The sequence below is a fragment of the Tauraco erythrolophus genome, chromosome 10, assembly GCF_009769465.1.
Source record: "Tauraco erythrolophus isolate bTauEry1 chromosome 10, bTauEry1.pri, whole genome shotgun sequence".
In the NCBI taxonomy this organism is placed as follows: Eukaryota; Metazoa; Chordata; class Aves; order Musophagiformes; family Musophagidae; genus Tauraco; species Tauraco erythrolophus.
In genome coordinates this window covers 25,010,304-25,033,990 of record NC_141474.1, presented here as the reverse complement: position 1 = coordinate 25,033,990, position 23,687 = coordinate 25,010,304, and the positions used below count along the sequence as shown (strand labels likewise).

At 54.0% G+C, this 23,687-nt stretch overlaps 2 protein-coding genes across 3 annotated transcripts in view; one reads left to right on the top strand and one right to left on the bottom strand.

Annotated features, from left to right (window-relative positions):
• LOC147528193 (uncharacterized) lies at nt 1–12,881 on the bottom strand. Its single transcript, XM_086617842.1, has 5 exons — nt 12,815–12,881; nt 2,618–3,088; nt 1,199–1,528; nt 868–1,034; nt 1–45 (listed from the first exon to the last, which is right to left on the bottom strand). The coding sequence occupies exons 1-5, from the start codon at nt 12,879–12,881 to the stop codon at nt 1–3; spliced, it is 1,080 nt and encodes a 359-aa protein (XP_086473968.1).
• A 9,459-nt stretch (nt 12,882–22,340) lies between these two features.
• The window catches only part of TESK2 (testis associated actin remodelling kinase 2), a 79,394-nt gene continuing 78,047 nt past the window's right edge, over nt 22,341–23,687 (top strand). For both annotated transcript variants that reach the window (XM_086617504.1, XM_086617503.1), the window contains exon 1: nt 22,341–22,379. The gene's annotated coding sequence lies outside the window, so the exon portion shown is untranslated. The remainder of the gene's footprint in view (nt 22,380–23,687) is intronic.

The window sequence follows — 23,687 nt, the reverse complement described above, 5'->3', positions numbered from 1 at the left end:
CTAGTAGCTGTAGAGTGAGAGAGGAGTGTCCTCCATCATGTCATCCTAGAAGCAGAGAATAGTGTGCTTTAATGAGATGTCTGCACAACAGCGTACAGTCCCAGCCTGGAAGAGTGCTGTGCAGGCAGCACAGCCTTCTCATCCACACTGTCACTGTGTGGCCATCTGCCCAGCAATCCACCTAAAGCTATCCCTGTGCAATTCCTGGATCTTTGGACTGTCACTCTCCCCTCCTGCTGCAGCTTTTGGAGAGAAGAGGTGTATGCAGGAAGAACCTGCCTACTGCAGGGGTGTGGAAAACTCTGGCTGTGGAAAACTCCACTCAGCTTGAAACAGCACCAGCTTGCTTGCTAGCTGCAGAAGGGAATCGGTACTCCTCTGTTCCAAAAAGTGCAGTGAGTTAGCTGCAGCTTCCCCAGAGCTAATCCAGCCTCTTAAACCCTCCTATCTTTTTATATCCTCAAAAGGTCAAACACAGACAGACAAACAACCTCGCCAGAACAGAGCACAAAATCTGCATTGTCATAGTCACAAAGCAAACAATCAGAATACAGGAGGAGAAGCTAGGCAGGTGTAATTTCAGGGGAAGTTTGGATGGAGCTCCTCTTCCTCTCTCTGTTTAACCTCTTAGCATTCCCCTGCAGAATGAGGGGAAGGCAGAGAGTTTCCTTAGTGGCCAACCTTGAGACTTGCGGTCTTGATTCAAACCCTGGATGGAAGGAGAGGGATCTAAGAGGGAACAGGAGTTGTGATCAGCATTCTTGCTGCTGCAAATAACCAAAGTATTGCTAATGTAGTAGAAGGTGAACTGCAGAGCAGCCAGTAGCAAGCCAGACCATGTCAGGCTGGGCTGAAGGCACTACTCACCATGGGCAGGTCCTGCAGGCGCCGGAACTCCATGCGGCTGTTGTGCTGGCGGTATCTCAAGAAGCCCACCAGGCCTAGGATGCCCACCATGACAATGAAGACAGAGATCACGGTGATTACCAAGGGATCAGCCCTCGTTGAATCAGCCGAAGGAGAACTGGGTAGCTCTGCAAGGATACCAAGGGAATGAGGCCAAAGGAGAGCCTTCAAAGGCTGAAGTAGCAAAGCTTTGTCTTTTCTGGTTCTGGTCAGTACAACTGAGAGGCAACATGAGGTAGCCCCAACCCTTTGCCATGTTTTGTGAGAGCAGGGACAAAAGCAGAGCATTTACCTGGATTTTCATCATCACCAACATCCAACACAGAAGCTTTCTCGTGCATGGGTTCTAATGGCTGCTCCAGTGTAGATGCGCTGGTGGGGACAGCAGCTGTGCTGGTAGATGTGGAGATGGTCACAAGGGGTCTCGCTGTCACAGTACTGGAGGCGGTAGCAGAGGACATGCTCCCTACGGTGGAGATGGGAGCAGGGGATGTTCTGGGCTCCATGGTGCTCTCCTCTGTGGCACCCACAGGGCTCGTTCCTGGCCTGGTTTCAGACCTTGCTGCTGTGGGCTCCACAGTCTGCCCATCCAAAGGCACCAGCTGAGAGCTGTTAATTGTTGCTGCAAAACAAGAACAAGCAGTTATTTGAAAGGATAAAATGCAAGCGCACTGTTCTGTGGGACTGGACGATATGGAAGCAAGGCTGTGAGGAAGACTGCTGGGACTACAGGAAAAGCAGCTTATTGACAACCCTTTGGAAAACAAGCAGGTCTTGTAGCGCAGCCACAGCTGAGCCACACTATAAAGCCGCGGTGCTTAGAAAGTCCTCTTGATTTTCATTTGTGCCAATCTGCAATGTCAGCCAACCTCAGCTGGCCTCACGAGTCTTGTCCTCTGGGGACAAAGGACAAGCAGAGAAGCCTGAAACAGATTTGCACAGAGCTGAAGATCACCCCATAGCAGGAGACTGGGAAAGGTCTCTCATCCCTCCTTACAGGGAGTACAAAGGGAGCTGCCCAGGGACTGGGTAGCAGCATCTCCTGAGGCTGTGTCTGTGTGTCAGAGAACTGCAGGACCCTGTGACACAAGCCAGGACGAAGGATGCAGTTGTGCATGAACACCATGCAAATCAATGGCCAGTCAGTATCTGCCTGGCATCAGGGGTGTGTGACGGCCTGGCAGGCCCCAAGGTGGGTGAGACTGAGATCACAGACCCTATAGCCAGTCCCCACGCTGCCCAGAGGGACCTGAAGGTAGGGTAGGGGATCCCATGGTTGCCCAGGGATGGACAGGCTGATGTTTGTGCCTGCCCCTCTCCATGCTTTCTGTTAGGGGAGGGTGTGCTGCCCCAGTTCTGCAGGCAGCAGGGAAGGCTCCTGTTGAGCCCCCAGCCCTGATGCAGGAAGAGCAGCTGGGCAGCACTGCTGAAGCATGTTGTTTTGGATGAGCTATATAAAGGACTTCTCTGCACACAATCAATGTCCTCATGAGAAAGCAGCCAGCACAATTAATATCGTAATTAATAGGGTTTGCAAAGAGGATGCTGAACTAGCAGCACCTCTGCAAGTCAGTCCCACTGCACTGGCCATGCTTAATGGCTCATCCCCCTTTTCTCCTCTCTCCAGTTCCCATGAGAGTTCACAGAAGTTCCGAGGTTGTGCATCCTTAGGGCAGGACCTTCTGCACAGGCAGTAAAGGTAAAACCTCACCTGGCCCACTGTTCAGAGGAAGCGTGGGAGTTGCACTGCTGGCGTCATCCATTTCTTCAGTCATGCTGAAAGGCTCTGTGACTTCGTGGTTGGGCTGGTTTTCTTCCAGAGTACTGGCATTCGGGGTAGGGGAGGGAATTTCAGTGCTGCTGTTGACTGACAAGCTCATGTTGTGGTGCTCATGCTGTGTAACTGTGATGTCCTCAGGGCTGGCAGTGGTGGAAGCCTGCAGTCTCTCTGCCTTGGTACTTCCCATGGGGGTGGTAGGGATGGAGGCATCCTCTGTCTCCGTAGTGTGGTCTCCAGTGGCATTGAGTGTTGCAGCAGTCAAGTTTTTCTCCGGACTTGTCTTGGGAATGGCAGTAGTCACTGGACTGAAGTCAGAGGCTTCCCTTGGCTGATGTGAAGTTAGCACTGTGCTAAGGAAAAGTGACGGTGTCACCAAGGTCTCTGCTGTCTTTTGTCCCTCTCCTACAAAATAGAGTTGAAATGCTGAGAAGTTTGTCAGATCTCACATTGAGAGGAGAAACAGAAGAGGAGGCGACCAGGAACTGAACCTCTCTATCCCCTTAACTCCAAATCCAGCACAGGTTCACACTTAGGGAAGAGGTTCAAATGGCTCCTCTGTGCTCCTGGTCTCTTTGAGGCAGAGACATGCTCTAGGGAACCTATATTCACCCTCCTCCCTATCAAGCCCTGTGCTCCTGTTCTGTGAGGTCAGCATCACTAACCCCTCTATGCTGGAGCACCTCTTAAAACTTTTTAGAGGATTTGGTTTTTTTTTTTAAAAGTACCACCTGAGACCTGATTCTGTGACAAACCTAGGTTAAGTCTTCCTCAGTTCATTGAGAGAGTCACAAGTGGTACAGGAAAAATATAAGTGGGAAAAAAGTAGAAGTAGATCCTCTAGCTCCCCTGACCTGATGAAGTGCAGAAAAGTGATGTCTAAAAAGTCTGTGGCTGGCAAGGGTAAAGCATATGTTACCAGTCGTCTAAGTAGTAGCGTGGGCTTGCTGCTAGAGGAAAGGGTGAAACGGGTAGCAAGAGAGTACTACATCTAACAGGGCTGGTGGTGTACCTTGGGAGCCACCTTCATGAGCTATTTATGAACACATCATCACTATAAAGTGCAACTGTTGTCATAGGAAGGAGGAGCTACTCAGCCTCCCACTACAGCAAACAGGGCCAGCTTTCCTAGCAGGAACCTGCAGCGAGCAAGGATCCCCCTTGGATCCACAGCCGCTAGATGGTGTGACAGCATGCAGGAGGAGGAAAACCACAAGGCTCTTACACTGCCCGTTCCTAAACATGGATCCTGTGAGGGTTTTTTAGGGTGTAAACAGAAAGAAAACAGAGAAATGTAGCCACATCAGCATGGACTCTCCAGACAATTAAAAAAATCACATGGTCAATATTTTGACCTTTTCTGTTCAAGTTTCTACCCAAGCCACAGAGGAGTCATGAGCCAACTACAGAAAAAAATAAAGGTACTGAAGAAAATCCATCTTCATGCCCACTCTCTCCAGAGTGGAGAAGCATCTGAGGCAGATGCCGTAACCAAGAAACATTCATCCACCAACAAAGCAGCCCACTTCGTACCAAGGCTTTGGGGAAATCTCAGCAGTTTTTAAAAGCTCTTCAGAATGGACATAGCTATGAGAGTTCTTCTCCAGCTACAGCACTTAACAGGCCCTAAAAAAAGACACAATACATCTCTCTCAAGAGACCTTCGCAGTACCCTGACCAGCTGGAGAATTCAAAACCTCGAAGCAGCCTGTCGGAGCTGTGCTTCCCCAGCCCGGGGCCCCAGTCCCAGGAGGGCTCCTGTGAGGGACGCACAAGCGGGCAGCACAGCTCCGCTCGGCACATTCGGAGAACGAGCTCTCAGGGGGAGCCCCAGCTGGGGCAACTTAAACATGAAGACTGAGGCGTAAGTGATGCTCACTTTGGCCTCACCTGAATCCAGCTGTCTGTGGCCAGAATGTGCCTCTAAACAAAGCAAGCTGCTCTCTGAAATGGAGCTAAGGTGTAGGATATGCTTACACCAGTAACACCTGTAAGGAAAAGACCTGAGCACTGCGTTTCCTGGGATCAGGCACCAAAGCTCACAGCTCTTCATGGGAATATTTCCAGCCCTAAACCCAGCATTGCTATTCAGCATGCTGCCCGCTGGGCGAGATCCCAGCAGCTCCAGGGCCCGCACTGGGCAATGCTGAAGGATCCCAGCTGGGCACTGGCAGATGCTCGCTCTGTAAACACCCGACTACCTGCTCCTGCGTAGCAAGAGACGCACACAGAGCTGCACTGTCACCGTGGGGTAAACAGGAAAGGTGGTGGCTGGGTGCCTGGCCAGTGGCAAGCCTGGCTACGTGCTGCTTTGAATAGCTGGCCTGTGCCCGGGGGAGCCTCCCATGGGGTGGCAAGTTGTGATTGGGGTCATGCAGAGGAAGGATTTGGGGAGAGCCGTCTTGCCCAAAGGCCTGAGCAACTCTGAAACAGTCATGCCAGTTTCTGACTAGGAAAGGAAAGCCAGGGGGAAGGCAGACGAGTCTACACGTGGGGGCACCTCCACACAGTGTCAGGAGCTGGCATTGCTGCCAGGTGGTGCTGTGGGGCAGAAGGGTTTGTGGGGACAAGCAGCTCCCCCCACCCTGCGAATAAGGACAGGCTGCACACACAGCTCCCCGCTGTCTGCAAGAGGGAGAACTAGTGGGAGTAGTATTTCCCTGAGCTCTTCTCTCTGTAAGTAGCCACACAGCTCCTTTCTGCAGAATTGCCAGGTGTCCATGACCACCAAGGAAGCGGTGCCTGGGTAGATGGGCTGCTTTGGCCCTGCATCCCACAGGAATGTAGCAGAACCGTTGCAGAAAGGCTTATGCTGGTGTAACACAGCACTGTGGTGTGTAAAACAGGAGATGATGGCACCTGGATTAGCAGGTCATCCAGCCCAGCACATCACAGCACAGCCAGCTCAGGAAACAAAGGAGAGCTTGTGAAAAGGGCTCAAGCCATTAAGAGATGATGGTGGGAAGATAGAGAACAAGGCAAGAGTCTTAAGATGGGCAAAGGAACAAAGGACAGTGAGTAGTAAACCCTGATCACTCGGGGACAGACAGACAAAAGATCACCAAGGCTGTCTGTCTGTCAGCTCCTAAGGGGTAAGGGCACATCCAAAGCCAGCACACAAGTCACCAAGCAAAGCACCTGGGTAAATACCATAGGTGTGAGTGCCGGAATGTTAAGCGTGCAAGTTTTGTTTTAAAATAAAAATACTCCCCACAGGTTCTTGCATTAAGATTTGCTACATCGTTGCTGCAATTCCACAACTTTGTTTCCCACAGTTTTATCACCCAAACAGGCACCCATTCCACTCAGCTCCAGTGCAAACCCTGCAGTAGAGTCCGGGAGAGCACGGCTCTGCTGTGAAGCTGCTGCAGCTGGCTGTGCTGGATGAGACCCAGCAAACCCCACACCAGCTGTGATCCTCCAGGGTCCAACTAACTGTGGTTTGCTCTGGATTCTTCGTGCCAGACAGGTCGGAAAATCCACAGCTCCAGCACTGTTGCTGCTGCTCCAGCCACTTAGCAATGATGTTATTAGCTGTTCATCAGTTAGTTACAGAGACACAGGTCAGAGCTTGTTACTCTGATGTCTTCCTGGAGGAGCTCTGCTTCCTGTGCCACATGCCAGGGAGGCTGTGGCCGCATTGGCTAAGGCATTGACCTCATCAGCTCCTGCAGACAAGAGGGAACCAGACTCCTCTTGCCTCAGATGGAAAAAGAAGGAGTTATTGTGGATCCTCCACCTTCCCTGGGATCCTCCAAGGCCTGACAGTTGCAGCACCCCAAGACAGCTGGTGAAGATGCAGTCACCCTTGGATCCATAATAAAGCAACTAGGACTGTACTGCAAGTGAAGAAGCTGGACCAGCTGAAAGCAAGAGCTCTGATACTAACAGCATCTCTGTTTCCCTGATGGGGAATGAAGAGTGGGTTTGCTTTGGTTACGCTGCAGTGCCTGCTAAAGCAGAGCTGGCTAGTGGTCCCCTGGCTACAGCCCTGCTCCTGCCCCAAGTCTGTGCTAACCACCAGGCGCAGTCTGTGCGTGGTGAGAACCAGTGGTCTCAGACCACATTAGGGCAGGGCTGGTGGATTTGGAGCAGCAGCTCCCATCAGACAGGGCTGACTGCAGTGACCTCTGTCTGGGAAATGAGAGGGGCGAAGGAAGAGAGCGGCCCCAAGGGAGGAGCGATGCAGCCAGCTGAGAAGCCCCTGTCTTGGACAAGGGTGGGAAACGCTCCCAGCTCCACGAGATAAGACGAGCTCTGAGCATCAGCCTACAGCTTCCGACCCCCTCCAGCACTGCATGATGACACTGAGACCTCCATGCATCAACCCGAGAGACCAGAGCAGACACGGTATAAATATGCTGTAATGGCGCAGAGCGAAGGAAGCCAGCTCTGCAGGAGACGGGACCATTCCTGCTTTGCACTCCCTACCCAACTTTCAGGGCTGGGGCCAAGTGAGGGGCTGAGGAAGGTTTTCACAACCAGCACGGAGCAACGCTGCAGTGCCAGGGCAGCCACACAGAGTGGGGACATCTGCTCCATCCTCTGCCACAACAGCTACCCACCGTCTATTTGTTTCTCAGAATAAAACAAGGCAGACGAGACAGAGTAGGGCCTCAGCTGGACCAGCCTGTGGACGAGCTCTTGCCACAACCCTCCTGCCCCAGTCCTAGCAGCATCCTCTGCACCCTCTTTCCTATCTCAGCCAGAAACAGCAGCCTGAGCTCCCTGAGGGTCAACACAAATCTGACTCCAATCTATAGGCTTTACCACCATTTCTAAAATCCTTCTTAGGTTAAGATGTGGAAGAGCCACATAAGGTAAGGAAGTCAGTGGCAAGCTGGCTGCTGGGGCTTGAGGGAGAGCAGGACAGCAGAGTGCAGGCTGCAGTCACTGCTGGAAGAGGTGCACAGAGACCCAGGCAAGAGCTGAGCGCAAAGATGAGAAAGGATTCACTCAGGATTTCAGAAAAAGTGCCCGTGGGAGCAGGACTTCCTGGTGCGGATATAGTCTGCTGTGCAGACTGTCACTGTCTGCGGATAGCACCTCACTTAAATCAGCTTCCTACAGAATGCATGTCAAATCACTACTCTGATTCATTGAAAAGGCACCCAAACCCTTCCAAAATGCTATTTTTGTGCACTAACTGAATTCAATTTCCATTTAAGTGTAACAGCTCAAGTCACAAACAATCTAGTAAATGCAAAATTAATACAATGTTTAAAAAGTAACAGCATAAGCTGTAACCTCTATGTATTTAAGCAATTATATTATATCCTATTGCTTGGCAAAGTACTCCATTAAGTGTAGAAATTATCTTTTGTTGCCAGTTACTGCATTTTTATGGTTACCAACCAACGGTAATTAAACAACCTCTTCAAGGAAAAAGAGCTTGAGTATAAATGCAAATAAAACCATATAGTGGGATTTAAAGCCAAGGCTCTTCATTTTGTTTAAAAGCAGAACTGGAGTAGCTGCTGATTAGATACCAGCCAAGCCTGACCTCTTCTCCTTAACTCAGAGCTTGAAATAAAAAAAAAAAAACAAGTGGCAGAAGAGATTTCTACAGCCCTTCAGGTAGGTGCCAGATGCACCCAGGGATGCTGTAGAGCAAACACGCTCATTGCAGGAAAGCAAGGCTCAGAGACACAGATCCGGTACGAAGGGCAACTGCTTTGTAAACTCCGCTCCAGTTTGATACCTTGCAGGACGTCGATGGAGGCAGGATGACACTGGGCTGTGTTTGCTGCAAGCTCCAGTGCTCTCCCTGCCAGGGCTGATGCTGTGACTGTCTCCATCCCTGTCCCGGCAGAGAGAGGCTGAACTGGCTCCGTCTGCTGCAAGGAGTCCAGGCAAGGGACGCAGGGACAGATCGGACCTTGCAGCCCACTTGGAGACCACAGCAGAGCTCTTGCCCAGCAGCAAGTTAATTCACCACACCTCATGTGGCCTCTGCAGGCTAAGTCATGCCCTGTTGCGCTGGCAGCAAAACTGAGGGGGGGGCTGAATTGGGGATGCCAAGCACCCAGTGCAGCCCTGGAAAGCAGCCAAGCCAGGCACACTGCAAAGCAAGGGCTGTGGTAAGGGACAGGAATAGAAACCAGGTCTCCTGACAGAGAAGCTCCTTCCAGCCCGATAGGCAGGTGGCCACAAGCCGAGCACGAGACGGGGCTCAGATTAGATACGGGGCATGGAGTGAGTGCAGCGCTGGGGAGAGATAGCCCAGCACCCAACCTGCCCGGGCAGGCAGGAGGATGCTTCCCTGGGGCATCTGCAGATGCTGGGCCTCAGGCTTTAACCCCTGGGGAGCAAAAAGAGGAGCCAGTGCTACCACCTCATTCGATGGCACTGCCTTTGGGACAGGGTCAACCAGCCGATGGTGGCATGGCAGAGCAAGAGTTGCGAGAGCAGAGATGAGCAGCTCTGGAAACAGCGCCATAAATGCCAAGCACAGGTTCTTCAGTACTAGGAAAACCCATAAAACAGCACAGACGTGCCCGGAGGATGCTGCGGTGCTGCAGCCTGAGCTGGGGAGGGGGGCAGTCCCAGCCCCAGCACCCGCCTGCAGGACGCAACACCCCAGGGTGGCACCTCTGCCTCGCCCTGCCACATGAGCCCTTCCCCACCCAGACAGGGTGGGGAGAGGTGCAAGAAACTGTTTTCCCACGGGTTTGGATGAAGCCCTATCACTGATCCTGCATTTAGAGGCGAGGGGGCTTATCCTCAATTCCCATGGCAGGGCAAAAGGGGAGAGCAGGCTGCCTTGCTCAGCCGCCACTGTCACACCAGCCAGTTATTTTCCATTGGCCACATGCAGCTACAAAGCACCCTGCTTGGCAAGAAGGTGCCCAGGAGGCTCCCACGCTGCTTGCTTTGCTCCTCAGAGGAGGGATTGAGCTCTGATGAAGACTCCTTTGCTCAGAGGCTGCTGGCGACAGGCACAGCACCCAAGACTTGGGAAGCCTGCCCTTCTCTGGGGCTGCGTAACCCCAATAATACAGCAACAGCAGGGAGCTCTAGCATCAGCCAGCCCTGGCTCTGCTTAACTCGGGAGTTACAGCTGCAGTGGAGGAAGTACTCATGTCATTAGGAGAAAGTTAATTAGCCAGTTGCCTTAATAGCAGCCCATGTCAGCAGGGAGCCTGGTCTCCAGTGCAGTGTGGCATGAGCTGGAGGGAGTCTGGACATCAGGAAACCTGCCCAGCCCTAAGCAGCCCCCAGGACCTTCTAGCTGCATGGCTGGTGGTTTCATGGGCTCCAGGGCTTGGAGAACACATCCTGCCCTGAGCAGCGGCAGTTTGGGTCATGCAGGGTGAGCACATCCCCTGGCCCTGCCCTGAGCAGCCCTACAGGCCTCAGGACATGGTCCCAGACCCCAGCGGTGCTGAGCCTTATGAGAGCTGCTCCACAGAGTTTAATGAGGATGAAGGATGCCGGTGTTACCACAAAGCAGCCTGTGGAAGCCCCTGCAGCAAAAACTGCCTCTGCCCACCCAGAGGGTCTTGGTGAAAAAAAGGAGGGAGAGGGGCCTCTCTGCTTTGAATCATCTCTGCTCCCCTTTGCCTGGAGGGATGGGGCCAAGGGAGCTGAAGGAGGTGAATGTTCCGCTCCTGCCCAGAGGGTCAGGCCTTGGAAGGGCAGCAGGGAGCCAAGATCCAGCTCGCACCAGGGGCTGAGGGAAGAGCACGTGCAGAAATGGCATCAAAGACTGGCAGCACGACATGATGGGGCTGGGCAGAGGGTACAGGGTCAGTGGATACCCTACACAGCTGGAGGTATCACTCTGAGGAGAGGACTGAGCTGTGGCTCAATTCTAGGTGCAGAAGAGCTGGAGCCATCAGCCAGGGTGGGGTTGGGTCCATCCGCTCCCCCTCACCCTAGGCAAATAAGGGGAAAAAAATCATGGCAAATCAGCCGTGGGGCTCTGCGAGCGGACACACTGCCCGCCTGTGTGCACGGCCCTGGGCGCCGACAGTCAGGGCTTTATGCGCTCGCACTGCTCTGGGCCCCGCACCGTCCCCTCCGCTTGCGAGGCAGCTCAGTGCAGGAGGGGAAGGCAGCAAAATGCCCAGACCAAAATTACTCCGGGATTTTATTTATAAGGCTAATGGTGCTGGAGGAAGTGGATTTCCGCAGGCAGCAAAGAAAGGCTGCATTGAAAGGCCGGAGTGAGCAGAGCACAGGGGATGCGGCAGCCAGAGCCCCTCTGCGGCCCTGCAGTAAACCCGGCCGGGGACCGGGAACAGGCGCTGCCGGACAAGGTGGGCAAAGGGGATCTGTGCCGAGAGCAGGGCAGAGACCAGCTTGCAGAGCTGGGACAAGTCCAAGTCCAGTTTTGGATAGGTTTGTCTGGGGACTGTCACCTTGGGGGCCAATCTTCGGATGAACCTTTCTTTCCTCCATCACTGTCCTGCTGGGATTCTCTGGTGTCTCATTAAAGGCTGTGCTTGCTATGGGGCAGTTTTTTATTGTTGGCATATCTTCCATGCCATCTATTTTCACAAAACATTTGCTCTCTCAACTGTGGCTGGAATTAGCTCGTGGACCCAAAAGCCATGAGGACAAGGGCCAGGCCAGCTGCATAGGTACCATTTCCTGAGGCTGTGAGGGATGCTAGGCATGAAAGATGCCAGGAAAAATCCAGTGCAGCTTTAATTCTGGCATGTCCCAGCAGTTTGAGTCTTGCACTTTGCAGGGAGAGGGCTCCTATGAGCCAGCTGGGGCAGGGGGCTCCTGGGGGTACCCCAGGGTGCAGGGGGCAGGAAACACTGCAAGACTCGGGGGCCAGCGCAGCCAGGGCAGCCCTGAGCTCCTTCTCCTCTCGGTGATGGAAATCCCGAGTTGTTCCTCTGCCGACAGCTGGTCACCTCCCCGCACCCCAGCACAGCGCAGCCACCCTCGCACGGGGAGCGCAGCATTCCCCAGGGCTTTGCCCACATAAAGGGGGCTGGCTTGGGACTGTTTCCCCGTGCTGAGCCTCAAACCCGGCCAAATCGCATCTGGAGCTCAAAACCTCAGCCTGGGCGCTGCTCCTGCTGCCAGGGCTCGGCCCTGCGGGCACCTTTGCTACTTTTGCCAAGCCAACTAGTTGTTAGAAACCCAGTTTCTGTGTCACCCCTCCGTCTCCACTGCTGCTGTCACCGTGGTGACCTGATCAGGCTCTGGCCAAAGGTTTTTTTTCTCAGCCACAAAGAAGAGGAAACATGTTTGCTTCCCGAGCCCCAGGCAAGCCCCCAAACACCAGCTCGGACTTTGTCACTGCCAAAGTCACGGGGGTGGGGGATGGCGGCGACAGCCCCCCGGCTCGGGGTACGCTCCCAGCCACGCGGCAGGGCTCGGTGGCCGGGGCTGTCAGCGCCGCGCTGCAGACGGCGCCTGCCCACGTGGGGACATGTTGCTCGTGGAGCCGAACCGAAACAGCCTGGGAGAGGCTGCCCGGGGCCGGGGTCTGGCTCCTGCTCCGTCCCCGGGCACCAGCATCGTCTCCTCTCCCGCAGCGCGACAGGACGGGCGCCCCGTGCCTGCAGGGAGGCGGCAGAGCTCGGGCTTTGTCCGGGCTCCCCTCGGGGGGAAGCTCAGCGGCGGTTCGTAGGCACTCAAGAGCTGCAGGGTGGGAGCCGCGGGGCTTGCAGGGCAGGATGCTGGTGGCCGAGCGCCTCCGGGCTCGCATCCCCCCGGGTTCCCCGCTGGGCCGGGGGGGTGAAGCCGGCCCCGCTCCGCTGGCGGGGGAGTAGCGCCCGCGGGGAGAGCGCTGCCCGCAGCTGCCTTGTATGGGCAAGGCCAGGGCGGGCGGCCTCGCTGCTGCCTTGGGCGCAGGGCTCGCCCGGGATCCCCCCCGCGAGCATCCCCGGGCGACTTTACCTGCGCGCCCGCCGGGGCGACGGCGCCCGGGGGCACTTCGCCCGAGTTTCGGGGCCAGGCCCGCGGCGCCGGTCCCCGGAGGTTTCCGTCCCCGGGAAGGACTCCCCAGACCCTCCTCTCGCAGCCCCGCCAGCGGGCGGAGGAGCCCGGGCCCCGGCGCTGCCCCGACGGCTGCTCCCGGCGCTGCGCTCCCCGCCGCGGCGAGACCGGCGGGACCCCCCGGGCCGCCCCTCTCCGCCCTGGTACCCCTCGGACGGCCGCCCCCGGTACCTGGCAGGGCGCAGAGCAAGCAGCAGGCGGCGGCGAGGCTAAGCAGGGCGCGCCGCGTCCCCTCCATGCTGGGCCGATCCGCGCTGGCTCCGCCGGCGGCACCGGGGCGGCGCCGGGGCGGGACGGCGGCCGGGGCGGGGCGGGCGGCACGTGGTCCAGCCCCGGCCCCTGAGGCTCGGGGCGGGGGCCGGTGCCATCCTCCACACTCCCGGCACCCCCTGCACCCCCGACCAGTAAGGGCCCGTACCGTCCCTGCCTCTCCCGGTCCGGTACCCGGCACCTCCGTTTCGTACAGAGCACTCCCGGTCCGGTCCCAGTTCGGTCCCCGGCACCCTCGGCCCGGTTCGGCCCCGCCTCCAGCATGGCCTGTTGGTCATTGGGACCTCCGGTTCGGGCAGAGCACTTTTGGTCCAGTCCCGCACCGGTCCCAGCATCCTCAGACCGGTCACCCCTGGTTTGGGCAGGGCACCCTGGTCCGGTCCTTTCCTGTCCGGGAATCCCTGGACCACCTCGTCACCCAATGCTGGTCCAAGTGACCCCGATCCAGGCTCTCATCATCCCTCAATCTGGTCTTTCATAGCCCCTGGCATCCCTAGTTGAGCCTGGCACCCCCCACTTCTGCCCCATACAAGGATGGGCACAGTAGCCAAGCCCTACACGGGGCATCACCTGGGGCCCCACCACTCTTTCAGGGTACCTGGGTCTGTGGGCACAGCTGGGTGCAGAGCTGATCCGAGCCCCCCTGGATGCTGCCCTGGCCAGGGCTGAGCCGGGTGCTCAAGATGCCACAGGTGGTTTTCCAGGGCATCCTGCAGCCCGTGGGGCACACCTGGCCCCACACCGCTCCCAGCCTCCTGGGGGCTGGCCAGCCCCATCCAGGCATTGTGAGGGCTGAGCCAGCGGCTATCATTCTGAAAGTCTGACCGCTCTCTTCTAGTCAGCACTTCTGAAGAAGAAACCCCAGTATGAAGCTGGCAGTGGCAAGGAGCTGGCCAGGCGCCCTGTGCCCAGGCTGCTTCCTGGAAGGACCAAAAACCCCCTTGCAAATCCCTTGTCATGGAGCTTCCTCCCTGACTCCAGCCTCATGTGGTGTAACTGGGGTGACCCCTCCTGTCCTGGCCCTTCAGCTCTCACAGAAACAACGGGGAGGTTTGGGGCTCCTCTGATCTGGGAAGGTGCCCTTTACTCATAAGGTGCAAGGAACATGGGGCCTCAAAGGCATCCAAGGGCCTGATGTCACGGTGTGGTCCTTGCTGTGGCTGTGGGTCTCTTTCTCCATCCTATATCTGTGTCTGCAGCACCACGGGACAGAGGAGGAAAGTGGAAATGGGTATTTTTGTTTCCTGAGAGGTCTTGCCTTCCTTTTTCAATGTGGGGCTCCTTGGTGGCCCCTGCCCTCAGTTCAGAGGCAGATAGAACAGGGCTGATCTGATACAGAACTGGTCACATCTTTTACCAGCTTTAATAAAACCCCCCCAACTAAATCTCAGCCCCTCATGGAAAATGTGTTTCTAGCTGCTTGCTGCTTACTGCCACCAAAACTAGATGTACCATTTTCTGGCATCCCGTTAAGGCAGAAGTAATTTGGCTTGTACAAATTTCCCAGTTATAAGGGGAATTATTTTAAGTGTATTTACAACTTCTTGGTAAGTTATAAGAGACTTCTGCTCCCCATAGACGCTGCAGGGTTGCCCAGCAGAGCAAAGCCTTTCAACCAGACAGGCGTGGGCTCGGTGTCACAGTGTGGACCACCCAGCCCTGCACCTCAGGGTGGCTGGGTGCCTGCCACGTCTCACCAGTGAGGGACGAGGGCATTTCCACTTCTCCAAGCACCCATCCCTGGGAAGGACGTGAGCTCTGGGGAACGTCGCCGCTGCTGGCTGTGACCACGGTTCACAAGTGCGTCCAATGCCTGCAGGTTTCTGACTCACATCGCTCCTCTGGTCTCTCTCTGGAGACACCAAAATGATATCCATCTCAGCTGGTTTACAGATAGCGGCTCTCAGTTGTCAAGGTTACTGGTCCCTCTGCTTTAATTAAGCATATAGACATGGCACAGGGTGTCTTCAACAGCTGGGGACAAGGAGAGCGATGGGCTGGCACTCCCCAAGGGCTTTGTGAGCAGCACAATAAACCTGGGCAGATGAGCCCCCCTGCAGGTCACTGCTATTAATTTAGCTGATCTCTGCACTCATTAGGATTATGATTAACACACTAATGAGGCACCTTTGGCTCCCCCTAGCACATAAGGGGCGGCTGGAAGCAAGAAAATTGACTGCATCAGTGTGACAATGTCTTTGCAGTGACACTGTCACTCTCTCACTCTGCAGAACAGAGGAAAACCAAGGGGCATTTTAACATTCCGCTGGTGCATGGCCACTTTCCCATAAAGCAAGCAAAAATACTCCCCTTAGATACCAGGCAGCATCCCACTATGTCCGTGTGGGTTATAGAGGGGCTCTGACTTGCTCAGGGGAGTGATTGCCCTGGGCTATTCTCAAGGAGAACTGAAAACATGCTCGCAAACCCATGCAGCTTGTAGACCAGACAGGTCTGAGTAGCAATGGGAGTTGAGGACTTATTCTAAGTTCTGAAAGAAAGTTTTGTGCTCAAAAATCACGGCATTGACTTCTGCCAGTGTCATGCTCTCTCTTGCAGTGGCTTTATTTAGCTCCTGTCCTTTTGTTTCTGGCTGGCAGCCAAAGCATGGAGCAGGCCAGAGATGATAATGTTGATTATGTTAATTTAATAGGAAGAAGCAGATAATAGAAAACAAGTGAGTGGAAAATAGTGGCAGCAATAAGGGCTGAGGGGAAGTAAGGGCATAAGTAGGAGGGAGAGAGATGTTGGCCCTAGGAGAGACGTGTAAGCTCAGTGCTGGGACTGTGACCCCAGCCCAGAGCGAGCAGAGCAGTGGTGCGGCTTTGGTCCCGTTGCCACTGTCACCCCAGAGTGGCCCTGTGCAATCCGGAGAGCGATCCTCTCTTTCGCACAGCTCAGAGGTGGGCAGTTGCAGCAGCAGGAGCCCGAGCCCTGGGCGGAGGGATGGCAGCTGTGGAGATGTGGGTGATTCGGCCAGGCTTTGGGCTCACATAACTCATCCCATTTCTTGTGCTTCAGTCTTTCTGTCCTCTGCCCTTTGACGTGGGGCACCGGGAGCGCTGTTGGCACGCATCTCACCTTGCCCTTGCAGAGCTCTGCGGATCCCAGCCTGCCCCATGCCATCTTGCAAACCTGCTTTTTCAGGAGGGCTGGGCATGATCAGAGTAGGTCTTGGGGTAGATGGGCCAATGTATCACCCCTCAGATGGCTGCTCTCTCACCCTCCAAAAGAACTTCACTGTGGGATGGAGAGAGGGGCTGCTCTCAAAGGGAAACAACTCAGCACTTGAAGGGACTTCTAGTTTTCAAGGGAGCTGGTAGCCAACTGAGTGGAGCAGAAGGGCTAATCCAAGGTGAGTCATTCCCCCCTCCCCCGCTTCCAAGACTGAAACATTAAAACAGTTTTTTATGAAAGGCAAATTAAATCCCACAAGTCAGAGAATAGAAAAAAAGAATTTATCAAAGAGCAGAAGATGCTACTGGGTGACTTGCAGGCAGACAGAGGGAGCATTTGCTCAGCAGCCCGGGATATTACATCTCCTCTGTTGCTCCTCCAATGCAAAGAGCACGGCCATTCATCTATTTTTAATAACAGTGACGCAGGCAGTGAACCTGACTTCAAGGCTGGGAGCTTGTCTTCTTCCCCCTGTGTATCTGTTCTGACTCATCTTCCTTTCCAAGGGCCCTTCACAGCTTTGTAACCCAGCGAAGGAAGAAAGGGAAAACAAAACTGAAGGAAAAAAGCAAATCAGACAGCAAAGCATTGGAGAGAGAGAGAACTGTTCTGGGAGAGGAATAATAAACACTGGGACTTTTATGGATCAGGGATCCAGGGAAACGTAAGGGACTGGGAGACCTGAATGTATGTGGGAGCATGTTGATCCCAGAGCGATCAGACAGCCGAGCAGGGATCCAGTAGCAGCTGGATGCTTGTGGGTCTTGAAGCTCTGCAGAAAGGGCTGGAGGAAACAGGGACAGAGCTGAGGGTGCCCAAGCCTGGGGTGGCTGAGGGGGACAAGCTGAAGAGGTCTGCTGTGGTAGAAGTCTCTGATTTCAGCGCCACAAGAGGGACGGGTCTCTGCGCTGTTGTAACAGCAGAGATAAGGGCAGCAAGTGTGAGGAGTGTAACCAGAGCAGAGGAGGCTGCTGCACAGCCCGGGGAGGCAAAAAGGTGTGCTTTCACCCCAGAGAGGAGATGGCTTAGCTGGGGAGTGAGGATGGTGCACCAGGCAATGCAGAAACCCTTTTGGGCCTCAGCATGGGGCAGGAGACGTGGGACTGATGGCCATGTGGGCTAGTGGCCTCAATGCTTAATAAGACTGTGTGCTCTCTTTGAGCGTCCACCATGGTCCAAGCTAGTACAAGTCTATGTTTCTGCACTCTGCTACTGTGAATACACCTTTGTCAGATGTTTAAGGTTTTCCCCTACAAAACTGGTATTTTGGTATCAGACAGCCCAAAACCTCAGGGGCTGCTGAGAGGAGCCGTGCCCCAGACCTGCCGCAAGCACTGAGGTCTCACCCTTTTCCCCCCAGCTCCTAAGGGCTGGAGCGTGGTCTGATGGGCTCTCCCCAGGGCTGAAGCCACCCAGGCACAGTGACACAAGGTCAGTTCTGGCTCACCATCCCAGTGCTTGCACAGCCTCACAGCTGGGAGCAACGTAGAGCAGGCTGGAGTGAGCTTGCCAGCTCTGTGCCACTCCATGCCCATGGTACCACCAGGAGCTTGGCTATAGCTATACCACAGCACCGTTGTAGAGTGGACAGGCTCCAAATTGAAGCCAAGACAGCAGATGGCTGTAATGAGCAGGCAGGGGAGCACAAGACCATGACACCAGTCACAGCACGGCAGCTGCCAAATTGGGAATATCCATCTGCCCCAGCACAAGCCCTCTCTGGTTCTGGAGGCAGGGTGTCTGGTGCTGTGCCAGCCTCCTGCCTGGGCTCTGCCCAGCCTCCTGGAAGAGGAACATGGAAGATGCTGTGACAATCCCACAGTTGCAAGGTCTCATACAGAGATTTGTGGTGCTGAGTTTGGGCTGATGCGACAGCATAGCTTTGTGCACAAGGACATGCTGGCTGCCTTGTCCACACCAGTGGTGAGACGGAATTGTTAACCCTGTTCTTCATCAGCAGGCATATAAATTGTTGTCCAGAGGACAGCGTGCAGGCAGCCCCTGTGGAGCCCTCCTTGCTGCCAGGAGGATTGTCATGACACAACAAGGAGCACATGGTCCAAGCGCAGCCCCAGCTGTGCCTTGCCCTGCTCAGAACGGTGGGAAATGCCCTCTCACCCGTGAGCAAACCTCACCTTGGTCCGCAAAGGCCACCTGCAAGGCTGGCTGAAGGAGGTACAGGTGGGAGGATGTGCCTCCAGGAAAGCCCACAAAGGTGCTTTTTGAAACCTAGGGGGTTTAGTGTGTGACTGAAAGCCTAAAGGGATCATTTTTCATGGCTGTCCTGTTAAATGTCCACCTAGGACAGGGGCTAGAAAAGGGACAAGGTTGACATTAGACAAGGGCAAGTTCCAGGCAGTCACACTGGGACCCTCTCCTCCAGCTCCTGTGACATGACTCCAGATCTCCACTGGTATATATCAGGCAGAATTTGGCCAGTTCTATCTAAAGAAGACGTTTTTCTTTGACCGGTTGCATTACATAAAGTATTTAATGGGTTAAATCACTAAAATGCCCAATCTCATCACAGAACTGTGGAGTCAAACCACTGTCTTGGTGCCCTGGGAGCAGAGAGAGACGATCCCTATTGCCTGACACTTTTGGAGCCCACAAAACCTCTCTGTTGCGGAAAACACCTGCCCTGCTACAGTGGAGGCAAATTTGTGCAGCTGTGTTGCAGCATCTTTCTCCTTGGGAAGCAGAAATCTCCTAAACTTCTCTTCTCTGGGGCATTTCCAAAGCCCAGAGGAAGGGAATTCCTTCTTCTGCCTGCTCTCACCCAACTTCTCTCATGTCTGTTTTTATTGCCAGCCTGTGAGTTAGCCCTTGGCTGCTCTTTTGCCAAACCGGTTGCATTTAAAAGCCAAAGTGATCTGTCTGGGGAAGGGAGTCAGCCTGAGAGCAGAGGAGCAAACCGCAAGCCACAGAGCTGTGTTTTGGAGCGGCTGATCTTTGCATGGGGCAGCCAGCCTGGGGGCACCTGGGGGAGAGGGGAATACCCGCCGTGAGCAGAGCTTCCTGCGGTATTGACAGACTTCCTGACCCTTCTGGGATGCAAGAGAGGGATCGCTAGAATGAAGTGCGCTGTGACATCTGCAAGACTTGGCCTTTGATGAGGCTCTTTGATGAGTCTTCTAATGCAATGTTCATTTTCCTCTCTCTGGGAAACAGAGGAAGACTACAAAAGTCACTCATCTGCTGCAGATTTCGAGACCACAGACCTGCCAGGGTACTTCTGCCCGCTGCGAGGAGGGATGGGGGACTTTCTCACACAAAAGTTCTGCTGTTGGTCTACATACACACGCGGTCACCAGCAAAAAAAAAACGTTTTTCTGCTTTGAAAATGTAGGCTTTACCTTTGAGATAAAGCCGTAGGAAGGGTCATAAGACTCTATTTCCCTCTCAAAACAGAGATAATTAATGCCATACATCACAGGACCTCGTGCAACGTTATGTGAAATGCAGTATGAGTGTTTCCTACTGAGGTTTAACTTTACCGAATCATGCTGGCGTATTTTAATGACATTACTTTGCTCCAACCCATGGGAGAAATGCTTATTCCTGGATATTACCAGCAAGACATTTGCAAGCCAAAAGCAGAGACAATGTGCATCTTGTCTGGGAAGCTGAAAGGAGGTGAAATTTACGATGGGAGGAACTGGGGAAAGATAATTAATTTGCTTTAGTGCTGGGATTAGCTGCCACAGAAGAGAAGTAATAAAAACCTACCACCAGATGTCACCTTGAAGCTAACGAATAGCTTCCAAACCAGCAGGGAGGAGGGATATCGAGGGAAGAACGAGGTGAAACTGAAGGGTTTCTTTAACGGGGTACAAAGCCGCAGGGATCACTGCACCCCGGCACAGCGGATGAGCACGGAGTCGGAGGTGTTTCAGAGTTGGCTTTGTAAAGGCTTTTCATCTTGCTTGGGTAAATCCCAGCAAAACATGAAGCATTGAAATTTAACTTCAAAAAATAACTTCTAAAAAATTAGTCTTGAAGAAAAGTCCTCTTCGGGAGCTCAGTTCTGCTTGAACATCAGAGAGCAGAAGACACTGACGGATCTGAGTAGTTCCATCTGCTTCGTCACTGATCCTAATGTGATGGGTACAATAGTAATTGTTTAATGGCTTAATTACGAAAGCTTTGCTACGCCCTATATTTGAGCTGTCGTTAGAATAGATGTTTGCATATGGTTGATATTTAACATTTGGGAGTGTGGGAAAATTTACTGTGAAGGAAATCCAGAAGGAAAATGAAGAAAATAGGACAATTTTTTTTTTCCTCACACAAAGTAATTTTAATTTGTTACCTGTGCAGAAATGATTACATTTTTTCCAGTTAAACTTACAGAGAAAGTTTCATTGTAGGTGAAAGTTTCACTTGGGTGAAAATCTGAGACTAAAATAAATCAATAAGTTGCAGAATAGAGATTTTAATCCAACTGTAAGGATAAATCTCTGTTCAGTATGATCTGTAGAGTTGGTGCTGATGTTTCCAACATAAAACTCCCTCAGCACATTTTGGATTGAGCTGAAAAGATCAGATGTAAACTTAATGATGAAGGATAAAGAGAAAACATATTATTAATATGTTATGGCAAGGTTGAGTGACATGTTCTTGTCCAAGACTCTTTTTAGTTATAACTGTTGTTTTTAACTGTTAAGGATTCGGCTATTCTACCCAAGGGTCTACAGCAAATGAACATTGTTTTTTGAAGAGTTTCAGTAAAAATAGCTCAGCCATTGGCAAGGATGAGGTCAGGGAAAAAAAAAATCAGTCCCTTGCCAGTGTAAACCAAAACCAAAACCCCCACACAACCATTTAATGAGATGTTCTAGTCTCACCGTGCTTTGGAATGGATACTTGAAGTTTGGCAGTGCGTCCTAGCAGGAAGACAGGTATCTTTCTTTTTCTATACCTGTTACAGGCTGCCTCCATATGGATAAGTTATAATTTGAAAAATAGTTTGTATGTGAAAATCACAGAATTATTACAGCTTGGCAGCCAAAACCTGAGCAAATTTGAGATGCTTTAAGCAGCTTACAGGCAGGGACTCGATGGGCCCAGCAGGATGTTCTGCACAGCGTGCTCCTCTGCTGTGACTGACACGGCGACTGTGAAAAAAAGATGGGGAGTTTGAGTAAAATGCTGAAGTTGTGAGACCTGGAGAGAGGAAGGGACCAGAACAAGGGATGAATCCTGCGGGAAACGCAGCAGAGGGACACATAATTATTACAGCTAGAGCAGGGATGCCGCCGCGGAGCCCAATTACGGTCACTTCAAAGCTGGGTGTTGCCCAAGCCGTGTGTAAACGGCTGCCCGGGCGGAGAGGCGAGGGCTGGTGCCGGAACTGGCTGCGGCGCTAGTCCGGTTCTAGGGCGAACAACCGGCGGAACCGGTAGCACGAAGGCCCGGTGAGGCGCAGGCCCCTCGGAGAGGACAGGGGTTGCCCTTCCCGGACAGGCGCACACCCCGGCCTGGTGCGGGACCGCAGAGGCGCCTCCGCCGCCGGCTCGCCGCCGCGCCTCGACCCGCCGTCGCCATGGCACCCGCGCGCGGCCTGCTGGGGCCCTCTGCGCCCGGCGGGATACCCGTCGCGCTGACAGCTTCACGCCTATCGCCGCCTGTAAACATACGGGGATTGGCTCTTCCGCCCGTCCGTCACCACGCGCACCGCGCTTCTACTGGCTAACGCCCTTATTTATAACCCGCCCTCAAAGGTTGACCAGTGAAAGCGAGGCGCCCCTAGCAACGCCCCTCTCTCTTTCTTGTCACTGGCTCCCGCTCCTGTCCTGGGAGTTGTTGTCTGTCGTTTGGTTGGTCAAACTGCCTGCCTCTCAAGTGGCTCGTGACCAATTAGAAAGAGGAACTCACGTGGACTGTCTGCGAGTCCCTCCGCCTGGTTTCCCTTTCTCCATTGGCCGAGTGTCGCCGTCCATCCAGCCCCGCCCGACGCCGATTGGCTGCTAGGGATGGGCGGTTCCCGCTCGGGTGCCGCCCCTACTCTGTGGGCGGCTCGGCGGCGGCGTTCGCTGGGACGGGGCGGACGCGTGAGGGGGAGGAGGCGGGGGCTGCGGTCGAGGGAGGAGGAGGAGGAGCCGGAGCCGCGGTGGTCACGGCCCCGGGTCCCGCAGCTGGGCTCTCTCCTCACATGGGGCCCCCTCGCTTGCGGCAGCGGCGGGGCAGACCCTCGCCGGGTTGCTGAGGGGCCGGGGGTTGGCCGCGGGTGGATATGCGGCCATGAGAGCCCGCGCCTCCCGCAGGCCCTGCTGGCGCCGCCGCTCAGGTAACGGCCGGCGCGCGCGCGGGGCGGGATGGGGCGCGCGCGGGGCGCGGGGTGCCCGCGTTTCTTCGGGGTCGCCAGCGAGGGGAGGGTCCTTGCGGGTTGCGGGCCCCGCCGAAGGCGGTGAGGGAGGGGAAGAGCCGCGGTGGGGACGGGCACACTTCTAGCGGAGGGCAGCCGCCGGCGGGGTCCCGCCGCCTCCCCCCTCCCCAGCAGTGCGGTGCAGTGCGGTGAGCGGTGCGTCGCGGTGAGCAGGTGCGTGGCGGCGTTCGCGCCGGGGGCGAGGCGTGAGGGGGAGCGGGTGCTGTAGGACGCCTGAGCGCTGCGGGGAAAGACGGCTGCGGAAACCCGTGCCTTGATCCGGGGCAAGGGTCTGCCCAACACTACTAGGATCTTTGCCCAGCCACATGAGGATTACCTTGAAAATGGTCGCTTCGCCAAGCGGTGTGAAAGTTTGGCTCGGGTTTTGCTATTTTAAGTGCTACCCTGTAAGAATACGTGAATCATGTTCTAATGACAGGCTCGACTGTTCGGGTGTGTGTGCATATATGTTTGCTTTATGGCCTTCAGATGAAAGGTACTGTATAAATGCAGATCATCGTTCTTAATGTTGCATTCCCTTGAGGGTGGGAACTGTACTTGCTTTGAGTATGAGGGACTTTCCACTTGGATATTCTGATAGGTGGTACCTTGATAGCTGAAAGCTGAAATTTCAAGAGTATTGAACTGAATTTTATTTAAGTTTATACCTTCCTGTTTGTCTCCCTAAGGAAGACTTCCATCTCACATTTAGGCTAATTTATGAGAAGCCTTTATGCTTCAACTGGAATTATTTTTTTTTAGTAGAGGTCAGAGTTCTATCTTTATTGTCTGCAGAATCAACAGACTTACAGTTCTATGGACTTAATTAGGCAGGGGAATTTACAACCTAAGATAAGATTTTTTTTTTATGAGAAACTCTGATATGCCCAGTGGACTAGCCTTAAACCTTTCCATTTAGTCATCATCTTTAGAAATCATTGTTGCATACCATATCCTGATAGGTTAATAAAAATGTCATTTTCTGACTCTTGCAGAAGTATACTGTACACCTATAGACATGGCTGTGTAATTCAATTGTCCGTTTTGGTTTGTCTTCATGTAAAACTTGCGCGCAAAACGTGAGTAGCTTGAACTGAAGACAGAGGAGACTGTCCGCTGTACGTGGTGGCAAGTGTGTGCTCTCTTCCTGTGTTTTTTTGCTTGGAATTTGTTTTGTGCTGTTTCATTAGTTTGAACAGCTGGCAGCGGGAGTGGAGCAGGAGAGGGACA